The sequence below is a fragment of the Mauremys mutica genome, chromosome 5 (genome assembly GCF_020497125.1).
Source record: "Mauremys mutica isolate MM-2020 ecotype Southern chromosome 5, ASM2049712v1, whole genome shotgun sequence".
NCBI lineage: Eukaryota > Metazoa > Chordata > Testudines > Geoemydidae > Mauremys > Mauremys mutica.
This window is the reverse complement of record NC_059076.1, coordinates 91,906,018-91,927,893: the sequence shown is the minus strand read 5'-3', so window position 1 is coordinate 91,927,893 and position 21,876 is coordinate 91,906,018. Positions and strand designations below refer to the sequence as shown.

The 21,876-nt window shown below is 45.4% G+C and overlaps 1 protein-coding gene across 6 annotated transcripts in view; it reads left to right on the top strand.

The window, feature by feature from the left end:
• Positions 1-21,664, top strand: part of EXOC1L (exocyst complex component 1 like) — a 40,963-nt gene extending 19,299 nt beyond the window's left edge. For 3 of the 6 annotated variants that reach the window (XM_045019254.1, XM_045019253.1, XM_045019256.1), the window contains exons 2-3: positions 14,608-14,738; positions 21,401-21,664. In XM_045019254.1, the coding sequence (XP_044875189.1) occupies positions 14,637-14,738; positions 21,401-21,664 (366 nt within the window). In that variant the 5' untranslated portion in view covers positions 14,608-14,636. Of the gene's footprint in view, positions 1-8,422; positions 8,544-8,814; positions 8,907-9,053; positions 9,211-14,607; positions 14,739-21,400 lie in introns of those variants that run through there. The other 3 variants (XM_045019250.1, XM_045019251.1, XM_045019252.1) reach the window with 3 other exon arrangements.
• Positions 21,665-21,876: the final 212 nt, after the last annotated feature.

Genomic DNA, 21,876 nt, shown 5'->3' with positions numbered 1-21,876 from the left:
TTGTTTGTTCACAATTAATCCAGTTTGATGTTTCGAATCAGCAGCATATCAGGAGACCAGGTCATGGGTGATCTGGCCTAGTGGTCAGAGCAGGAGTCAGACCCAGAGTCAGAGTCCAAATGCCAGAGCCAAGGATCAAAGCAGAATCAGAGCCAGACAAGAATCAGAATCAAAGATCAGAACCAGATTATCTGGAGTCCAGGAGGGCAGGAGCAGGGCTAGTTCTGAGACTGGAACAGGAGGACTAGAAGAAGGCCAGGTGGAGGTCAGGGTCAATGCTAGGTAGCAAACAGAGACTCCACAGCATGTACACTGAAGAGCCACCCAGCAAGCTACTGCAGGGTTTAACAACAGGCCTGCTAGCTTCCTCAGCCAATCAGGAGGGGCAATTTGTCAGCCAGCCTAGCTAATATGGCCCAGCTTATTAGGGCATCAGCAGGGCCGGCTCCAGGCACAAGCTGAGCAAGCTGGTGCTTGGGGCAGCATATTCTATGGGGCGGCATTTCGCCCAATCCTAGGGCAGCACGGCTGGGTTTGTTTGTTTTTTTGGTTTGTCGCTCCGGCCGCCCTGTAGGGGGCGGCAGTGCGGAGGAGGGGAGCGCCCTGCAGCAAACTGAGCAGGGCAGCCCCTGTTCTTCCCTCTCCGCGGACTGGAGCGGTGCAGAGGCCTCCCGGCAGGCGGCACAATGGTCAGGACCGCGGGACAAGTGCCCCGCTGACGCCCTGGCCTCCCCTCTGCTCTCTCTCTCCCCCACTCCCTCCCCTTCCTCCCCGCTAGATTGGGTGCGCACTCCGCTGCACGTCTGCAGCACAGGGAGTCCCCCTGCACCCTGGCTCCGGCTGCCCGGCAGGGTTTTTTTTGTTGTTGTTTTCCCCCTGCTTTGCCACTCCGGCCGCGCCGGGGGGGGAGGGGGTTCCTCTGATTTGCCGCTCCGGCCATGCCCCAGGTTTTTTGTTTTGTTTTGTTTTCTTTCCCTCCGGCCGTGCTGCAGGTCCCTTCCCCCCGCTGCTCCAGCCGCGCCGCAGGGTTTTTTGTTTGGTTGTTTTTTTCCCCTCCTGCTTTGCTGCTCCGGCCGCGCCACAAGTTTTTTTGTTTTGTTTTCTTTGCCACTCTGGCCATGCTGCAGGTGTCCCCCCCGACTTTGCTGCTCCGGGCCGCGCCACAGGTTTTTTTGTTTTGGTTTGGTTTTTTCCCCTCCTGCTTTGCCGCTCCACCCCCCTTTTTTGTTTTTGTTTTTGTGTTTTTTTTGCTTGGGGCGGCAAAAAAAGCCAGAACCGGCCCTGGGCATCAGGAGACTGAGCAGGTGCAGCTGCCGGGCCTTATTCCTGACATTGCAGAAATATATCTGTAGACTCAAGACTCACAAATATATTTCCAAAAATGTGGAACGAACAAAATGCAGATCAAACCTAAACCTTCCAATCCAGGAAGCTTTTGGAAAGTGCAGGGGACAATTTCCTGGTGCAAGTGCTGGAGGAGCCAAGTAGGGGCAGAGCTCTTCTTGACCTGCTGCTCACAAACAGAGAAGAATTAGTAGGGGAAGCAAAAGTGGATGAGGACCTGGGGGGCAGTGACCATGAGATGGTCAAGTCCAGGATCCTGACACAAGGAAGAAAGGAAAGCAGCAAAATACGGACCCTGGACTTCAGAAAAGCAGACTTTGACTCCCTCAGGAAACTGATGGGCAGGATCCCCTAGGAAAATAACATGAAGGGGAAAGGAGTCCAGGAGAGTTGGCTGTATTTTAAAGAATCCTTGTTGAGGTTGCAGGAACAAACCATCCTGAGATGTAGAAAGAATAGTAAATATGGAAGGCGACCAGCTTGGCTTAACAGTGAAATCCTTGCTGATCTTTAACACAAAAAAGAAGCTTACAAGAAGTTGAAATTGGACAAATGACCAGGGAGGAGTATAAAACTATTGCTCAGGCATGCAGGAGTGAAATCAGGAAGGCCAAATCACACTTGGAGTTGCAGCTAGCAAGAGATGTTAAGAGTAACAAGAAGGGTTTCTTCAAGTATGTTAGCAACAAGAAGAAAGTCAAGGAAAGTGTGGGTCCCTTACTGAATGAGAGAGGCAACCCAGTGACAGAGGATGTGGAAAAAGCTAATGTACTCAATGCTTTTTTTGCCTCTGTCTTTACAAACAAGGTCAGCTCCCAGACTACTGCACTGAGCAGCACGGGGAGGAGGTGACCAGCCCTCTGTGGAGAAAGAAGTGGTTCAGGACTATTTAGAAAAGCTGGACGAGCACAAGTCCATGGGGCCGAGGGTGCTAAAGGAGTTGGTGGATGTGATTGCAGAGCCATTGGCCATTATCTTTGAAAACTCATGGTGATCGGGGGAGGTCCCGGAAGACTGGGAAAAGGCTAATGTTGTGCCCATCTTTTAAAAAGGGAAAAAGGAGGATCCAGGGAACTACAGGCCAGTCAGCCTCACCTCCGTCCCTGGAAAAATCGTGGAGCAGATCCTCAAGGAATCAATTCTGAAGCACTCAGAGGAGAGGAAAGTGATCGGGAACAGTCAGCATGGATTCACCAAGGGCAAGTCATGCCTGACTAACCTAATTGCCTTCTATGATGAGATCACTGGCTCAGTGGATGAGGGGAGAGCAGTGGACATGTTATTCCTTGATTTTAGCAAAGCTTTTGATATGGTCTCCCACTGTATTCTTGCTGGCAAGTTAAAGAAGTATGGGCTGGATGAATGGACTATAAGGTGGATAGAAAGCTGGCTAGATCGTCGGGCTCAATGGGTAGTGATCAATGGCTCCATGTCTAGTTGACAGCCGGTATCAAGTGGAGTGCCCCAAGGGTCGGTCCTGGGGCCAGTTTTCTTCAATATCTTCATTAATGATCTCAAGGATGGTGTGAACTGCACTCTCAGCAAGTTTGCAGATGACACTAAACTGGGAGGAGTGGTAGATACGCTGGAGGGTAGGGATAGGATACAGACAAATTAGAGGATTGGGCCAAAAGAAATCTGATGAGGTTCAACAAGGACAAGTGCAGAGTCCTGCACTTAGGCCGGAAGAATCCCATGCACTGCTACAAACTAGAGACCGAATGGCTAGGCAGCAGTTCTGCAGAGAAGGACCTAGGGGTTACAGTGGATGAGAAGCTGGATATGAGTTGACAGTGTACCCTTGTTACCAGGAAGGCTAACGGCATTTTGGGCTGTATAAGTAGGAGCATTGCCAGCAGATCGAGGGACGTGATCATTCCCCTCTATTGGACATTGGTGAGGCCTCATCTGGAGTACTGTGTCCAGTTTTGGGCCCCACGGTATAAGAAGGTTGTGGAAAAATTGGAAAGAGTCCAGCAGAGGGCAACAAAAATGATTAGGGGTCTGAAGCACATGACTTATGAGGAGAGGCTGAGGGAACTGGGATTATTTAGTCTGCAGAAGAGAAGAATGAGGGGGGATTTGATAGCTGCTTTCAACTACCTGAAAGGGGGTTCCAAAGAGGATGGATCTAGACCAGGGGTCGGCAACCTTTCAGAAGTGCTGTGCCAAGTCTTCATTTATTCACTCTAATTTAAGGTTTCGCGTGCCAGTAGTACATTTTAATGTTTTTAGAAGGTCTCTCTCTATAAGTCTATATATTATATAACTAAACTATTGTCGTATGTAAAGTAAACAAGGTTTTCAAAATATTTAAGAAGCTTCATTTAAAATTAAATTAAAATGCTGATCTTATGCCGCCGGCCCACTCAGTCCACTGCCGGCCTGGGGTTCCATTCACCTAGGCTGGCAGCAGACTGAGTGGGACCGGCGGCCGGGGAAGGGAACGGCGTCTGGGACCCAGGGCCAGCAGCGGGCTGAGCGGGGCCGGCGCCCAGGACCCCAGACCTGCAGTGGGCTGAGCCACTCAGCCCACTGCTGCTTAGCCCACTGCTGGTCTGGGGTCCCGGCCCTGCCCACGTAGAGTGGGTACCTACCTTCTCCCTGGTTCTGGCCCATTCTCTTCCTCTCTCTCTGCACTGAGCTGAGGGTGGGGGTGCACTGAGCACAGGGCTGGGGGTGAAGGAGCAGGTTGGGGGTTGGGGTGTAGTGTCTGGCCAGGAGCTAGAATGAAGGTGGGGGCTCAGGGTTGGGGCAGGAGGCTTGGGTGTGGAGTGCTTATCTGGGCAGCTCCCGTTTGGCGTGAGGGATGCAGGTGGGAATGTGGGCGGGGGGTGGTGCAGGAGCTCCCATTTGGTGCTCAGGGTTGGGGCAGGAGGCTTGGGTGTGGAGTGCTTATCTGGGCAGCTCCCGTTTGGCGTGAGGGATGCAGGTGGGAATGTGGGTGGGGGGTGGTGCAGGAGCTCCCATTTGGTGCTCAGGGTGGGGGTGGGGATGTGGGGGGTGCAAGAGTCAGGGCATGGGGTGGGGGGGCTGGGTATGTGTGGGGGGGCTGGAGTCAGGGCTGGGGTCATGGGGGTGCAGGGGTCAGAACAGGGGGCTGGGGGTACGTGAGTGGGGCAGAGGGCTGGGGGATATGAGGGGTGCAGGGGTCAGGGCAGGAGTTTGGGGGAGGTGTGGGAGGGGTAGGGCGGGGAGTGGGATGGGAGTTGGGACTCCTGGGCTCTGGGAAGGGGCTGGTGTCTGACGCTCGGGGGAGGAGTGCTGGGAGCGAGGACTCTGGATTCCTAGGTTTCCAGTTGGGCTCTAGTTGTTCGAGGGGGTCAGGGGCAGATGGAGAGTAGGGCTCCAGACTCCTGGGTTCTGCCCTCAATGCCAGAGGGGAGCGGAGTCCAGTGTCCTGGGGTGGGGAAAGAGGCATGACCCACCTGTTGCCAGGGTCCAGCAGGCAGCGAGCCACAGGCCCTGGGCTCGGGTTCGGGCTGTGGGAGGCAACCTGCCCCAGTACAGAGCCAAGCTCATCCTGGCACCGGGGCTCCAACCCCGGGGCAGCCTGCCTGAGTCCAGGGAGTGGGGCCGACTGTGCTTGGGGCAGGTGGGCGCATGGTGCAGCTGGGACCGAGGACTCGTCCCCACTTATAGGCCTTGTGGGCACTGCAATTCCTGTGGGGTCAGGTCCCTCTTCCTGTTCCCACCGGCGGGGCCGCTTCTGGGGCCGCTCAGACTCCGTGGACCCCAGGTAGTGGTATGGACATGCTAATCTGGAAACACAACCTCCCACTGGAAGTGACAGAGGTCAGGAAAGCATGTGCAAATGCCGGCGGAAGTGGCAGAGAAGAGTGGGCCGGGCCGGGCAGGATTTTTAATGGCATGCTGCTGCCTGCTAGGGTCCCGGCCGCGAGCCCTGCTCAGCCCGCTGTCGGCCTGGGTTCGGCAGCAAGCTGAGTGGGGCTGGCAGCCGGGACCCCAGCAGGCAGCAGCATGCCATTAAATATCGGCCCGCGTGCCATAGGTTGCCGACCCCTGATCTAGACTGTTCTCAGTGGTACCAGATGACCGAACAAGGAATAACGGTCTCAAGTTGCAGTGGGGAAGGTTTAGGTTGGATATTAGGAAAAACTTTTTCACTAGGAGGGTGGTGAAGCACTGGAATGGGTTACCTAGGGAGGTGGTGGAATCTCCTTCCTTAGAGGTTTTTACGGTCAGGCTTGACAAAGCCCTGGCTGGGATGATTTAGTTGGGGATTGGTCCTGCTTTGAGCAGGGGGTTGGACTAGATGACCTCCTGAGGTCCCTTCCAACTCTGTTATTCTATGATTCTAAACAATTCAAATGTTGTGGTTGTTTAGCCATGTACTTACCCTATACTTAGGCAGTTTATTGTTAAAGCACACTGTTTTACACTAGCATAGCTTCATTGGAGTAACTCCCAATTTACACCAGAGGAAGCAAGAGCAGAATTAGGCTCTGAGAATGTAAAAGCCTATAAGTCAGTGACTACATCTTATTTCATGTCAGTGAACCACCAAGTATGCTACGGAATATTAGTAATAAAAACAAAACTATTTTTGAAAAAATATTCTTCAGCTTCATAGCTCACCTGCAAGATCCTCATTGCAGGAGTCCTTAGGCCAGAGGCAAAAATCAGTGGTATTACTATGGATTTATATCATACTAATTGAGATCACACTCTGGTGTCATTTTTCCTTGCAACAGTTAGTGATGTTAGAAACACAGCAAACCCTGCAGAAGAAAGAAGCTGTTGCAATCAACATTATTTTACAAACTAAAATTAAAGCCTCAGTGCACAGGGAAGAAGAGCTAAGCATTTCCCACCAGGCAACAAAGATGTGTTGACAAGAAGCAGCACCAACGTGATTCAGACAGTGAAAGAGGACAGTCACTTGTCCTCTTTCACAAGTTAAAAGTTTAAAATGTGATCCAGAAATATGGCAGCTAAAGAACTGACTTCATTTAAGAAAAGAAGTGAATGAAAATGTTGCCATTGAGTTTGCAAAGTTGAAAAATGTTAAATTAGCATCCATAGGTGCAATCTATATACAGGGAAGAAGTGCGGGGGATGATCCTTTGTAAGGAAAGTATTTACTAAGGCAGTGATAAAAATTGGCTGTAAGTAGTGAAATGATTTGGGTGAGAATACAAGAAATGGAAAATAAATTAAGCGCTTAAATACCATGTTGATGGATGTGAAATGAAAATAGAAATAATTGCAACAGCCAGCTTCTACAGGCTTCTAAGAATGGGAGAAAATCAAAGGTTGGAACATTCTATTGCAGGTTTTGAAATTAAGGGATACTGTACTGCTGAGGAACCTTATGGAAACATCTGCTGGGTGACAAGCATAGTTAACCATAGGTCATAAGCATAACCATACCTGTTATGTATTCTGCTTCCAACAGGGTATTTAACACTTCAGAGGACGGCTTCCTCTTTCCCCAAAAAATGCATCTGGCCAATCGTGAATAGTGTTATATGAGGATAGGCAGATTCTTTCCCAGCTCAAGCAGGTAATCAGTTTATAGAAGCATGAGGTATAGCTATCTCATAATGGCAGATATTATTACTGGTCATAAAGCTGTCCAATCTCTTTAAAAGGTCTTGTTAACTATTTGACTTGATAGCCTCCTGAAGAAGTAGATTGTACAGGTTGCCACGGCTGTATAAAGAACTGTAGCTTCTGTTTGATTCTAATGGTCTATCTTTTAGTTTGTTCAATTGTCCCTGCGACTCCCGCTGGTCTCAAGGACAACAGGATAGGGCAGACCTGATCAGTTTGCAACATGCCTTCAGAGCTTTGCAAATCTCAAGTAAAACTCCCTGCTTCCAGATAAAAAATACTTTGCAATGTCTTCTCAGCGACACGTTTCTGTGCAAAAGTAATGACTTGATAGCTTCATATAAGTTGTACCATTAAATGAGAGGTTTCAGAGTAGCAGCCCTGTTAGTCTGTATCCGCAAAAAGAACAGGAGTACTTGTGGCACCTTAGAGACTAACAAATTTATTTGAGCATAAGCTTTCGTGGGCTACAGCTCACTTAATCGGATGCATAAAATGAGAGTTTCACACGTACATATTACTGACGGGAACAGAGCCATTAGTTCATTAAAAGTAGGCTTTTTTTTCATTGCTAGATCAGAAAAGCATCATAGCTGAGCAAAACCATGTATTCAAATTGCTATTAAAACTCCACGACACCTTTAGATTGAAATTAGCCTGCAAAGAAGTTTATAACCTCTGCAAACAGAGGTTGATAATGACAGATTTGTCACACCTTTAATTGGACATGAGAGCTGATTTAATTTTGAAGACAAGGGAAGGAAGAGAAGGGTGTGAGAACTTGAAAAGGTGTCTTACACAACACCGCAGTGATTGCTGCAAACGCCTTGTGTGATAAGGAAGGGGTCAGTTTGGAGGATCAGATTTCCAAACAATAGGCCAGATTCACCCTGGTGAAAATCTGGACCTGGGCTAATGCTGCAGCTACTTTTCGGTCTGGAGCCAAGAGCTGGCTTGCACTTTGCTCTGAAGCAATGCACGCAGACCTGTGGGGAAAGTTAAGTGTTCGGCAGCCGCGCTACTGTAGGAGAGGAGGGAGGGAGAGGGTGGGTAGATAGCCCTGCTTCTGCCTTTCCTCTTGCCAGTGGTAATATTCTTAATGGAAGATGATCCCAATCGATACCTTCAGTCAGCTGTTAACTGATGGGTATAATGGAATCAAACCGAGATCGTGGGGCTTTATTGAAGGTTTGATATTAAAAATGCCTGTGCAGGGTAACAGCCCGGGGGCTATATATGTCTGCAACACCCATATAGACGAGTATGCCCCCCACCACCACCACCACCAAACTCCGGACAAGCCGCAGGGAGTCAGTGCTGGGCGCGAGTGGCGGCAAGCGGCTGCTCTTGTCAGGAGCCTGGGAAGTTGGAGGTTTGTCTGAGGCCTGATCGGGGTGTCTGCAGAGACCGAGACCCCCAGGCACCTGCTCGGGAGCCACGAAACGGGGCAGCAGGGGACCCAGAGAGAGAGTCAGCATCAGCCTCTCCTGCCGCGAAGGAAATGTCCTCGCTGGTGAAGGAGGACTTGCAGAAGAAGCTGTTTCAGCCCCTGGGGCAGAGCCTGCGGGAGTTCATAGAGATCGAGTGCTCAGCCCACGACAGGTTCTACCTCTGTGCCGCAGGTAACGCCGGGGCGGCGGGGGCAGGTGTGTCGGTCTCTAGGAAGGAGCCCCGCGCTCTGTGAGCAAGCGGCGGGCTCGCCCTCTCCCACGCGCCTCCGGGCTCCCGGCGAGCCTGCGAACGATGCTGGGTCCTGCTGCGGGCCCAGCTCGGGCCCTGATTTGCATTGGTCACTAGGTGCATTCCAACATCTGCATTGCACATCAGGCTCTTACATTGGTGGCAACGGTGCCAGGCGCTGGAGGGGAACGTTTGCCCTCATTTTGTGACTCAGGGGAGTCTTCCTGCAGCACGCTGGCCTGGCACCTGACCTTGCACCTTCCCGCTTCGTGGATCCTGGGCTACTTGCATGTGGCATGTGCATGGTACTAGACTGATGAAGAGCTATTTTGAAGTTGTATTCAGAGGGCTCTAATGCAAGGTCTTTTCCCGTGGCGGTTGGGACAACTGCCTTTACTTGTCCTGTGGTGGGAATAGCGAGGTGGGGGTGGGAGGGGACGCCGGTGCACTGGACTCTTAGGAAGTGCTGCTCCGCTCGGAAAGGTTTTTAACTAATGATCCTGCGTCCAACTTAGCCTTTGGCCTAGTGTAATTGAAACAAACGCAGGGCGCTTGTTTTGATAGTAAACCAAGTGTAGATACAAGCAAAGAAGATGGCACAGAAGCCTCGTGCGTGAGACCTTGTGGCTCTCTTCTTGGTGAAGTGTAACTGACAGCTCTTTGCTCCGCTGCGTGCCAGGCTCCTAACCTTCATCCCGAGGAGACGGATGGCTGCGGCCTCGTTCCTTTATGTTGGCTGTTGACACGAATGTAGCCTACATTTTACGATCGTGCCCGCGCCGCTGTCCGTTGTCTGACGGATCTTCCTTTGTTAAATGGAAGGCTTAACGCGCCGCTTTCATTCATTCACAGTATGTGCAGCAGCTTATAATTGCACAGTAAGAAGGATCCGAGATTTCCTCATGAGGATGTTTAGGAATAGCCTATGGCCCAAGCACACTGTGTGTGGTAAGAAAGCGAGTGACAGTATAGAACAGTAACTGGATAGCCCCTTAGCCACATGCGTTTTCCAAATGAGATTGGATACAAACTGTTCACACAGCGCGGAGAGAAGGGGGAGAGTAAAATTTGCCGCCCTGTGTTATAGCAGCCAGGGCATCCCCACTGAAATCAATGGTTTGAACAAGAAAAGCGTAAATCAGTGAAGATGTTGGTCCTATGATGTTGGACAATAATATATATAGGGCTTGATCCTGCACGATTAAATGCGGGCATAACTCCCATTGACTTCAGTGGGAATGTTGCCCGAATAAAAAGTAGCGGAGCCTATAATGCGAGATTGTATTTGATAAAAGTGGCGAGCAACTAACCTGCAACACTTCCTCCCGCTGTAGTTAATGGCATTAAATGGGTTGGAATCTTTTGGGACAGGCGAGTATGTTGCCAGATTGCTGTCTCTGCTGTCAGTCTCAATCAAGCAGTTCCTTTGCAGTCTTCAAATGTGGACATGCATAAAGCAAGAGGAGTCTGAAACCATTAGCCTTTTCTGAAGTGTCTCTGTTTCTCATTTGTATCTAGTTCAGGGCATTTCCTTGTCTACTGCTTTGCTGAGAATCCCAGCACTTTTGGAAAGTTGTAGCCAACATATTTAGGAATTTGAAAATAGGGTTGGAAAAGAGTATGCATTTTTTTCCTACTTCAGACCCGTTCTGAAAAGCACCAGATACATAGTTGTTTATAATACACAAAGAAATGAGATAGTCAATACAAAATGTTAGAAAACTATTCACAATTTGCAAGCATATTTAATTGCCTTTAAAAAACTAATGCTATTTTATAATACTAATTGTATTTTTATAACCATAACATTCTTCAGTAAACATTTGTTCTCTTCCTCTTTTTTAGTGTGTGTTTTTAGTGTTTGCAGTCCCCATCCCCTCATTGTGTTTAAGTATAGTTTCTTGTTATTCATTGCCTGAAGTACATCTTTGTTTAACCAAGGAATTGTGAATGTTTATTACTATAATAAAGTAAGATTGTTCAAGGTGGCACAACCTTATTACTAGAATATTTACAAAAAAAATCATTTCAAATGTGTCTGCTATATAACTTTATTAAAAAGGCATTGACAAATATCACCTAGTAAAATACATTTAGAAATCAATGAGATTGTATTGTTTTTATACCACTGAAAACTTTTCAGACTTAGGGAATTTATAAATATTATGATTAGTAGGTAGAAGTGAACATTACTTTCCACTCCCTCTTTGTTCTTGAGGTTCAAACCATGTGCTACATATGGGCTTCAGGAATTTTTGTGAAGGTTGATAGTTTGTACAACTATGACAAATATCAATTTTTTAAAATCAGATTAAAGTTATGTTACAGAACATTTAAAGGGAAAAGAACAAAAGCACCTTCTGAAATATTTGAGTGTTGTTTCCACAGAATAAAAAGAACAAACCAGTGAAGAAATCATCTAAACAAATTCACCTAACGGAGAATCTCTGCAGACATAATGGAAAATATTCTGAAATTTAAGAATGGAGAGTGAGTGTGTGTGTGCATGTGTGTGAGTGTGTGTATGAGAGAGAAAAAAACCCACTCTAACATAGTTGGGTAAGTGGTGGGCACAGGGTAAATCTGATCCTGAAAGTTGGTGAGCACCCTCCAATTCCTACTGTAGTCACTGGGAGTTCAAGTTGCTCAGCACCTTGCAGGATATAGTCCAGGGGTAGGCAACCTATGGCACGGGTGCCGAAGGCTGCACGCAAGCTAATTTTCAGTGGCACTCACACTGCCTGGGTCCTGGCCACTGGTCCGGGGGGCTCTGCATTTTATTTAATTTTAAATGAAGCTTCTTAAACATTTTAAAAACCTTATTTACTTTACATATAACAATAGTTTAGTTATATATTATAGACTTATAGAAAGAGACCTTCTAAGAATGTTAAAACGTATTACCGGCACGCGAAACCTTAAATTAGAGTGAATGAATGAAGACTCGGCACACCACTTCTGAAAGGTTACCAACCCCTGATATAGTCCTTAATCCTGACCTAAACAGCTCTTTCTAATCCTGGAAGTTTCTCGAATAGAGCCTGCTAGTTATATCAAATAAGGTCAGAATGGGTGGTGGCTTTGTGCAGTATCCATAAGGGATTAGGAGGAAAGGAGCCCAAACTTGTTTTACTTTTTACTAACTTTTCTGGGGGGAGGGATAGCTCAGTGGCAGGGGCAGCTCCAGGCCCCAGCACGCCAAGCGCATGCTTGGGGCGGCATGCCGCGGGGGGCGCTCTGCCGGCGCTGCGAGGTTGGCAGGCAGACTGCCTTCCGCGGCTTGCCAGTGGAGAGTCCACTGGTTCCATGGCTTCAGTGGACCTCCTGCAGGCGCCTGCGGGAGGTCCACTGAAGCTGCGGGACCAGCGGACCCTCCGCAGGCAAACCGCAGGAGGCAACCTGCCTGCCGTGCTTGGGGCGGCAAAATCCCTAGAGCCGCCCCTGCTCAGTAGTTTGAGCATTAGCCTGCTAAACCCAGGGTTGTGAGTTCAATCCTTTAGGGGGCCACTTAGGGATCTGGGGCAAAATCAGTACTTGGTCCTGCTAGTGACAGCAGGGGGCTGGACTCAGTGACCTTTCAAGGTCCCTTCCAGCTCTAGGAGATAGGATATCTCCATTAATTTATTTTTAAAAAATTCTGGGAACCCTGAAAACAGGTTGGTATTTTTGTGCATTTAGAAATTGTACAAATATCTTTTAAAACAAAATTGTTACTGTTTTAATATCATTTAAATACAGACATGTTTCCTAATTCTTCACAAGTGGCAAGTATATATTCTAGCAGCACAATTAGTGTAAGATCAAAACATTCTAACTAAAATCTTATCCTTTCAATAGTAGTCTCAAATTATTCTTCCTGGTTAACCTGTATTACGCCTGTCAATAGCTTGTAAGAAAGAGAAAATATTGTAAATAACCAAATATTTGCATAGATGCAAACAGAAACCTTTAGGAGACTATCCAATTTAAAGCTGTACTACAATAAAACCACAATGTGGGTAGAGAAATGCTGCTATTTCCATGTCATATTCCCTCTTCACTTTCATAGTAGCAAATTGTAAAAGTCTGGAATGAGGAAATTATGTACTCCCCTACATTGAATCACTAATCAACCCAATTAGTGGCAAAACTGAAATGTAGAGATGTCTAGCCATTTTTACCAACTGCGTTTTGATGTGGTTAGGAGGGATTGCAATGACATCTTAATATCGTCCATTGGAAAATACAAACATCCCCAAACTGCATTTCTTTTTCTTCTGTAAAACACCCCAGGAAACAACTTAAACAATCCAAGGCACTATAATATCTCTCCTCTCCCCCAAGAAGAAATTTCAAACCTAAATTAAATGGAAAATCTGAGAAATGCTGATGTTATACAATTTTTGTCATGGGAGTATGAGGAATAGGAACTTGGATAACCTAAACTACCAAAGAAGTGAGGACATATTTTAGATGAGCTAGGACTTCACTATTTCTAGTGCTGTTTCTTAACACATATTCTTGTCAGATGTCATACAATTTCAACTCCTAGTTGGAGTCTAGAGCCTAGCACTAGAAAAAGCAGTAATTAGTTGGGTTTCCCAACAGGCAGTGCCAGGAAGAAAAAAAGCAAGCCACCCTGTTTTACTGTGCATTTGCAGGAAAAACTATATCAATGTATTTGTTGTTTTGAGTTTGTCTGTCTCTGTATTTCAGGATGAAATATGGGCTTGACCCAGTAAACCCTTGCACATGGGAGTAATTCTTATAGGCATAATCCCTCTTCTGTAAATGGAGTTATACACCTTAGCAAGAGTTTGCAAGATCAGGCCCTACACTTGTTTTTATTTTAAATCTGTTTCTATTATTTTTTTAAATACAGTAAAATGATTGACAAAAAGCATAAAACTTCCTCCACAGGGACTACCAATTTCTTGCTAACAAGGCAAGGCAAAAGAAATTTGGATAGGAAGAAGTTATTGCCAGATGATGTCCAGGAATTCCATTTTAAAAACATACTGTGCCCTTGAAGTATGCTGTGCCTCTAGTACTGGTCACCCTTTTTCTACAGCTTTCTACTCTCAGACCAGAACACTCCCCCAAAGGGTATGTGCTGATGTCTAGTGGTGAAGTCAGGCTGCAGCCGCAGGGGAAGCATGGTTTTGGAGTGCTATGCTGAAGAAGCAGGCTGTTAGGTCAGAGGTGTACCACTTCTCAGGAGGGTGCCAGAGTTACAAATCTCTGTGTGTAGCCATAGACACCATCTGACAATTAAAAAAGAGAAAATAAAATAAACCTACCTAATATAGGTGTTCAAATTCCAGTGTTTTCCCCACTAATTAGCATGTATATTCCACGATACTGATCTCCTTTTCAGTGCTTAACGCAATTAATTAATATTGATGAGGATTATGAAGATTTTTTCTATCCTTCTGTCCTTCTTTCATTTACTCCCTATTAGCAGAAGATAATCACAGATAAGTTGGAACTTCAAGTAGTATTTCTTAAATACTACATGTTATTTTTGTTTTGTATTATACTAATATTTTATAGGAAAACACAGATCTTCCATTCATGGGAAGTATACAAACATTAATATAAATGCCCAGACTCAGAACTGATTTTGGTCACAGTCCATCAACTCAGTGGACCTTTGCATGTGCATGGTGCACAACTGAAGTAACTAGGATTCCAGACACATGAGGGTCTACTTGCACAGATCTAAAGGCAGGATCAGGGCCTTAATGAGTGTATTCTTTAGTAAACCCAATAACAAAGCTTTCCCACAAACAAGATTCACCTTTATAGGCTGGGTTAGGGTGAAAAAAAGAATCTATTAAAAGCAAATAGACTTTATGGGCTGCAAACATTGGACTAAATTCTGCTCGCTGTGCAAACAAACCATCAAGTTTCATATAGCTCTAGTTTTTAAACTACTGTTTAAAATACAGCTTGATGAAGTATTTCATTTTCAGATATTTTGGAAAGCAATTGTCTGTTTGTGTAAACTAGTTTTTTGTCTTGCAGTGACTAAAGGTGGAGAAGTAGAAATATCTATGGTGAAACACTTTAGAATAGATCTGGATGAGAAATATGAAATGGCTGAGAAGTGGTTTTTGAAAGATCTGGAGATGATTGATGGAAAAGAAGCGGACACTGTAAGTGCTGTATTTTACTGTAAGTTTCTATTAACACAATGCATTTATGTTACAATTTGTGGCACAACAGATGAGGTGCAGTTTACTAAGAAAAGAGATTCTGTAAAAAAAAAAAAAAAAAAAAAATGGCATAATGAGGATACAGATTTATCAGTTGTCAGAGACTCCAGATCACATTTGCTCTGCTTACAATAATTTTTTTTGTCAGTTCTGTAAACTCAGCTTAGATATGAGAGTCAAGATGGCCTATTTCTTGTTTGTATGTCATTGTAGTAATAGACAGAGCTGGCTCTAGATTTTTTGCCGCCCCAAGCAAAAAAAAAAAAAGAATGGCCAGAATGCCGCCCCTAGAATTGTGCCGCCCCACATACGTGCTTGCTTTGCTGGTGCCTAGAGCTGGTCCTCATAATAGAGATTATCCAAGTCACTTTTTGACTTCAACTACACCAGTGTAAATCTGGAGTAATTCAGTAGATTAACATTGGTGTAACTAAAAGGAAAATTTAACTCAATGTCTTCAGTTGAGTTGCTTACGTATAACTGAGGGCAGGATATTTGAACCTGGAATAACCTGAGTAAAGATGAGGAAAATTCCAGAGTTTCAACTTGCAGAACTTTATATAAATTCTGCAGAATGTGGGGTCAAAATTATTCCTATCAGTGGAAGTAGCAGCTGGGGATTCTGCCCCGTTAGCTCACAAATTCTGAGGTCAACATGGCTCTCAGCAGATTTTCAGGATGCAAGAGCATCTGCCTACTGCTGTGCTGCCAGGGAATCCCCAGACCATGCCTAGTCCCTGAACATTCCCAAGTGTTGCAGAGTGGAGAAGTAAGTGTACAGAAGGGAGCCTGCACCTATAGATATGGAATGGGAACATGGACCTTTAACTAACAAATCTGTTGATTTAATCTTGCTTTTTCAAAATTAAAAAAACTAAAATAGTGTTTATATACAAACTTGCACCGGATTAACTAAATCAGTTTTTAAAAGATTAAGTCCATGTGCACCTAAACAAGGCCTAAGACACTTAACTTTTAGTGATTTACTCTTTTTAAAATAGAAGTAGTGACAATACACTATTTTATTACACTGGAACTTTCCCATGAAAACCCCCACAGATATAATGAAAAAGAGGTGGACCCCAAAACATGGAGCTAGCTACTGCATTCCCATGAACTGCAATCTTGAAATATTTGGGACCAAATCTTGCTCACATTACTTGATTTCTCTGACTGTTTTTCATGAGTAAACAGGATCTATATAACTTTGGTACTTATACAGCCCTCATCACTAATCTGAGCACCAGCCAATCTTTTAATGTATTTATCTTCACAACACCCCAGTGAGTTGGGGAAGTACTATTATCCCCATTTTAAGATACAGAACTGAGGCACAGAGAAGCTAAGTGACTTGCCCAAGATCACACTTTGGGAGATCCAGGTTTAATTTCCAAGTTCTAAACTAGTGCCCTAATCACTGGACCTGTGGCTAAAGGATTCAAATCAGAGTAGTAATTCATGTGTAACTATGGAAGGGACAAAATTGGCAGTAAAAACAGACATCAGAACAAACCTAGAGACAGAATTAAATTCAATTTTACAGAAGATGAAAGTGAATTGAGGAAAATACCTTATTGCATTTACAATACAAGATTTTAATAGACATTCAGCCAAATGAATATAATCCAATTTTCATCCAAGAAAAACAAACCTTGGTCTGAATCATTCACCCCAAAAAATTGTCTCTCTTCACACCTATCTCCTTCAATGGAATGCTAAATTGTATTATACTGTTCAGCCAGTGTGTGTATGAAATACAGTACTTCCTTTAAAACAGGGGTCGGCAACCTCTGGCATGCGGCTTGGGTGAGGAATGTGCTGGCCGTGCCTTCCTGTCACCCCCACTGGCCTGGAACAGTGAACCGCAGGCAGTGGGAGCCGCACTCGGCTGAACCTGCCAACGCGGCAGGTAAACAAACTGGCCCGGCCCGCCAAGGTGCTTACCCTGGCGAACCGCATGCCAGAGGTTGCCGACCCCTGGTTTAAACAAACCTCAGCCATACCTGGCAGAGCATTAAAGGATCTTATGATGAACATACCTTGTGTTTAAAGGCAAGCTGTACAGCCAGTCCAATGCTGATACAGAACAACATGACATGGTGTCAGAAGTAAACTAAGAATAGAAACAGAAGGGAAAAGGCAACAAAGGTTGCAAACAGAAGAAACAAAGCAAAAAAGGTTGCAGGATCTCATCAACGTGCCACTCTTCAATGCCCCAGAGAACTTCAACGTCGACAAACCTTCAGAATGGACAGACTGGAGATAATATTTTGCAAGATTTTGCATGGCAACTAAGCTGAACAAAGAAACTGGAGATATTCAGATATTGTCTTTAATTTATGCTATGGGGAAGCAAGCAGAGCATATCTTTAAATCCTTTGACTTTACTGAAAATAGTCATAAAGATAACTATGAAAGGGTTCTGACTATGTTTGATGCATACTCTATACCTCATAGAAATGTTTAAGAAAGAGCATGTTTTCAACAGGGAATTCAAGAACCAGGGGAAAATGTGGAAAGTTTTATAAGAGCTCTGCGTACATTGTCTGAAAACTGATTTTAGGGAAGGCAAGACGTGAAAACATCAGAGACAGACTGTGTAGTAGGTCGGCTGCCCCACTCCATGAGAAAAAGGGCTGGAACAGGCCAGAGAGGCTGTGCAGACCAACAGCCAATCAGCAAAGGCCTGTGGATAGCCAATCAGGGCCGGGCTTGGCCCCATATAAAGGCTGCCTAGCAAAGGAGACTAGCAAGGGGGAAGGACTGGTTCCTGAGGTAAGGAGTCAAGTATCGGGGTAGCCGTGTTAGTCTGTATCCACAAAAAACAACAAGGAATCCAGAGGCACCTTAAAGACTAACAGATTTATTTGGGCATAAGCTTTCGTGGGTAAAAAAACTCACTTCTTCAGATGCATGGAGTGAAAGTTACAGATGCCTGCATGCATCTGAAGAAGTGAGTTTTTTTACCCACAAAAGCTTATGCCCAAATAAATCTGTTAGTCTTTAAGGTGCCACCGGACTCCTTGTTGTTTTTGAGGTAAGGAGGTAGCACCTTGGACAGAGTGGTGCTGGGCAGGCTTGGGGGAGCAGAGGAGAGCTCTGGCCCAGTTCCCTGCCAGGCTGCGGCCCCTGATAAAAAGGGTTGAGAAGGGGAATGGGGCCAAAGGGGAAGTGGCCCAGGGAAGATAAGTGGACAGGAGGGGAGAGAAGGAGGGCAGAGAGAGGCTGCTGCTAGAGGGTCCTTGGGTCAGGACCCAGAGTAGAGGGTGGGCCTTGGTCTCGCCCTTCCCTCCCTTGCACTGCACCTTGCCACGGAAGAGTGTGGCCGAGACAGACTGCAACTTGCCCCTGAGGTGAGGGGCTAGACCAGGGGTCGGCAACCGGTGGCTCGCGGCTCGCCAGGGTAAGCACCCTGGCGGGCCGGCCCGGTTTGTTTATCTGCCGCGTCGGCAAGTTCGGCCGATCGCGGCTCCCACTGGCCGCGGTTCGCGGTCCCAGGCCAATGCGGGAGGCAGGAAGCCGCGGCCAGAACATCCCTCGGCTCGCGCCGCTTCCTGCCTCCCGCATTGGCCTGGGACCGCGAACCGCGGCCAGTGGGAGCCGCGATCGGCTGAACTTGCCGACGCGGCAGATAAACAAACCGGGCCGGCCCGCCAGGGTGCTTACCCTGGCGAGCCGCGAGCCACCGGTTGCCGACCCCTGGGCTAGACTTTGGGGTTGTGGCTGGCCACCTGAGGCAGGTGCAAGCCAAAGGACTGACGTTAACCCCCCCTCCCCTGGAAGGGGGTGAGAATGGAGTAGTGGGCACTGCCAGAGGGCAGTGTCCTGAAGCAGATGCCTCTGAGCAGGGAACAATGCGGGTCCCAAACTAGCAGAGCAGACAACGGGCAAGACACCATGCGCAGAGGGTGATCCACAGCTGACAAGAGCTAATTCCTGGAGCAACCAGCAGGAGGTGCCAGCGGTGATGAGTCATGACCCCGTTACAGACTGGTAATTGGATTAACAGATAAAAACTTTTCACAGCAGCTACAACTGCAGAGAGATTTAACCCTAGCCACAGCTATACAGATAGCAAAACAGTCAGAATTAGTCAAACAGAACAAAAGGCAGGAGCAACTTGAAAAACCTGAAACTAGCCTAGAAGCTATAATAGACACTTGAGTGCTTCAAAATGGATTCCCTGAGGACCCACTCCATGATTTTTCCAGGGACTGAGGTGAGGCTGACCGGTCTGTAGTTCCCCAGATTCTCCTTCTTCCTTTTTTTTAAAGATGGGCACTCTGGTTGCCTTTTTCCAATTGTTCAGCATGCCTAGGATCAAAGACCAACAACCTTCTCAGCTGCAATATGGCAGCCCTTACGGGCTAGTGAAAGAAATGGGAAGAAATTGATGATGGATATGACAATAGGGGACTTTTGAAAGGAGATCCAGTACAAATCAACTTAGAAAACAATGCTGAACCATACAGTATACAAACATACCTACCAAAGAGACCTTGGAAGAGACTAGATGCAGATTTATGCAAATTCAGAGGACATCATTATCTGGACGGAGTGTATTGTTTTTCTAGGTATATAGAAATAATGCACTTGAAAGAAATAACGTGTCATAGTGTTACTGAGAAATTGAAATTATCTTCTGATCACTTCAGTATTCCAGAAAAACTAATGACAGACAACAGACTACAATTCACTGCAGCAGAATGTAAGTCATTCTGAATGAAATATGATTTTGATCATATTATTAGCAGCCCACATTACCCACAAGCAAAAGGAGATGCTAAGAAAGCTGTACACACAGCCAAGAAAATCCTACAGCAGGAAGATCCATTCCTTATTTTTCTGAGTAACAGATCAATGCCAACAGCAGCTACTGGATGCAGTCTAGCAAAACTCCTGATGGGAAGACAACTCAGGTTTTATCTCCAACATGACCAGACATGAAGAAAGTAGCCCAATAGGATAAAAAAGGCTAAAAAAGCTTATGAACACTTTCACAACAGATATCACTTGGTTAGAGAACTGCCAGGTCTACCACCTGGCAACCATGTTTTTGTCTAACTGGATGGAGAAAAGGGATGGACAACTCCAGCTGCTGTAAAGAAAAAATTCAGCGCCACGATCATATGTGATTGAGACCAATAGTGGAGAGTTCAACAAAAACTGTCAACATTTACAGTTTGTTCCTCAGAAAGAACAATGAGCTGAACAAACTCTACAAATGGCAGATGCAGAACATGAAGAACACTCAGATTCCAAACTGACCAGAGACAGTCCTTGCAACCAGCTAGATGAACAAGTTGTTATGTGTTGGGTCATGTAATTAGAAATTCAACACATTTCAGAGATACTTAACAGACTGATCCATACTGAAAATCTAAGAATGTGTAAATGTTGTAAATGGTGGGAATGTAGAACTTAAAGGGGGAGATGCAATGGAATGCTAAATTGTATTTTACTGTTCAGTCATGTGTGTGTGTGTGTGTGTGTGTGTGTGTGTGTGTGTGTGTGTGTGTAAAAAATACCTTATTTAAACAAATCTCAGCCATACCTGGCAAAGCCTGAAAGGATTTTATGATGAACACGTCTGGTGTGTATATGCAAGCTCTGTATCTCATTCATGTCTGGTACAAGAACATGATACTCCCCTCATGCCCATGATGGGGTAGGGTCAGTCACATCCTCCTTCCCATACTTTGCGTACTTTATGCACTCTCTGTGTTTATGGTAAATCTGGGTGAATGCTAGGGGGCGGAGGACATGTCCAACCACTCCAAGCGCCTCCTGGTTCCATGCAGCTTAGGCCAAAAAAATAACAATTTAGGGATGATTTATCCTTCCTCTCTTCACATCCCTGGCACCCAGAAGGATTTGCTCATAACATGGCTACACTGAACTCCACTCCCATAATGCAATGATGTGAGAGAGCTATCCCCTGAGGGAATCCTCCCAGAGATTTCCTATTCCAGAACCTCCTCTCACAGATTTTTTTCATAGGAGAGTATGATCAAGGCCTGTCTTATTTCTGATGAAAAAACATTTAATCATAAAGTCATTAACATTAGGATAAATGTTCATACTAAACTACAGCTAATGACATTCACAAAGTTTAATTTAACAGGTTTCATTTTAAAGTCATTGTTAGCATTAAGCAAGCAGAGGAGCCAGTAAACATAGATATCTGCAATATAAGCAAAGAAGGCAATCAATACTCTTAATTTGATAGGGGAATTTATTTATAATAGGAGATAAGTGCTCTTCATACAGTACATTTTGGACAATGTTACAGTCCTGTACATTTTAAATTGTCGTAAGTTGTAGTGTGTTCATTTGGACAAATCCTGAAACCAGAGCTTACATCATTGAGAGTTATACCTGATTAAAGACTACTGTTTTAGGGCATTCTTGGTAAAAATTTAAAAGAACCACCCTGTAGGAATGTCTATGGATTGTGGAAATATTTCTGAAGTCTAGTGCTAATATTTTATGAATCCATTATAGTGAGACAAAGACTACACGGTGGCTAAGCATAAAACAATAAATGTTGCTGTTCCAGTGCCTATAAAGCTAGTAATTTCATTCTCTCTTCATTTTTTTAGGATAATCCATATTTTGACATGCACTTTGAGAAGGTCTACAGTTGGGAAGCATATAGCTGTGCATCTAAATATGCCTTTGCTCGAACATTAAACAAATTGAATTACATGTACCTTAAAAAGGACTTGAAGATTGTGAACTTTGATATAACCTACATAAATGATGATTCACTCTGGTCATCCAACAATGGGGACTGTTTGGTACTTATGAAGATATGCTTCTATGCCTCCAACCTTTTGTGTCTGTCCCTGTGTCCTATGCCATAAAGATGGATTTTATAACAATAAGGTGTCTAGCTGACTTCCAGTGCCAGATTCCAACAAATCATCACTAAAAGATAAGTGATATGCAGTATTTGCTATTTAATTTTACATATCAGCCAAAACCAGAAACCTCATTTTATATAGACAATTAACTGTTTCTTTCAGTAAGATCCCAATCATGCAAACACTTACACACCAGCCTTCATACAGGTAGT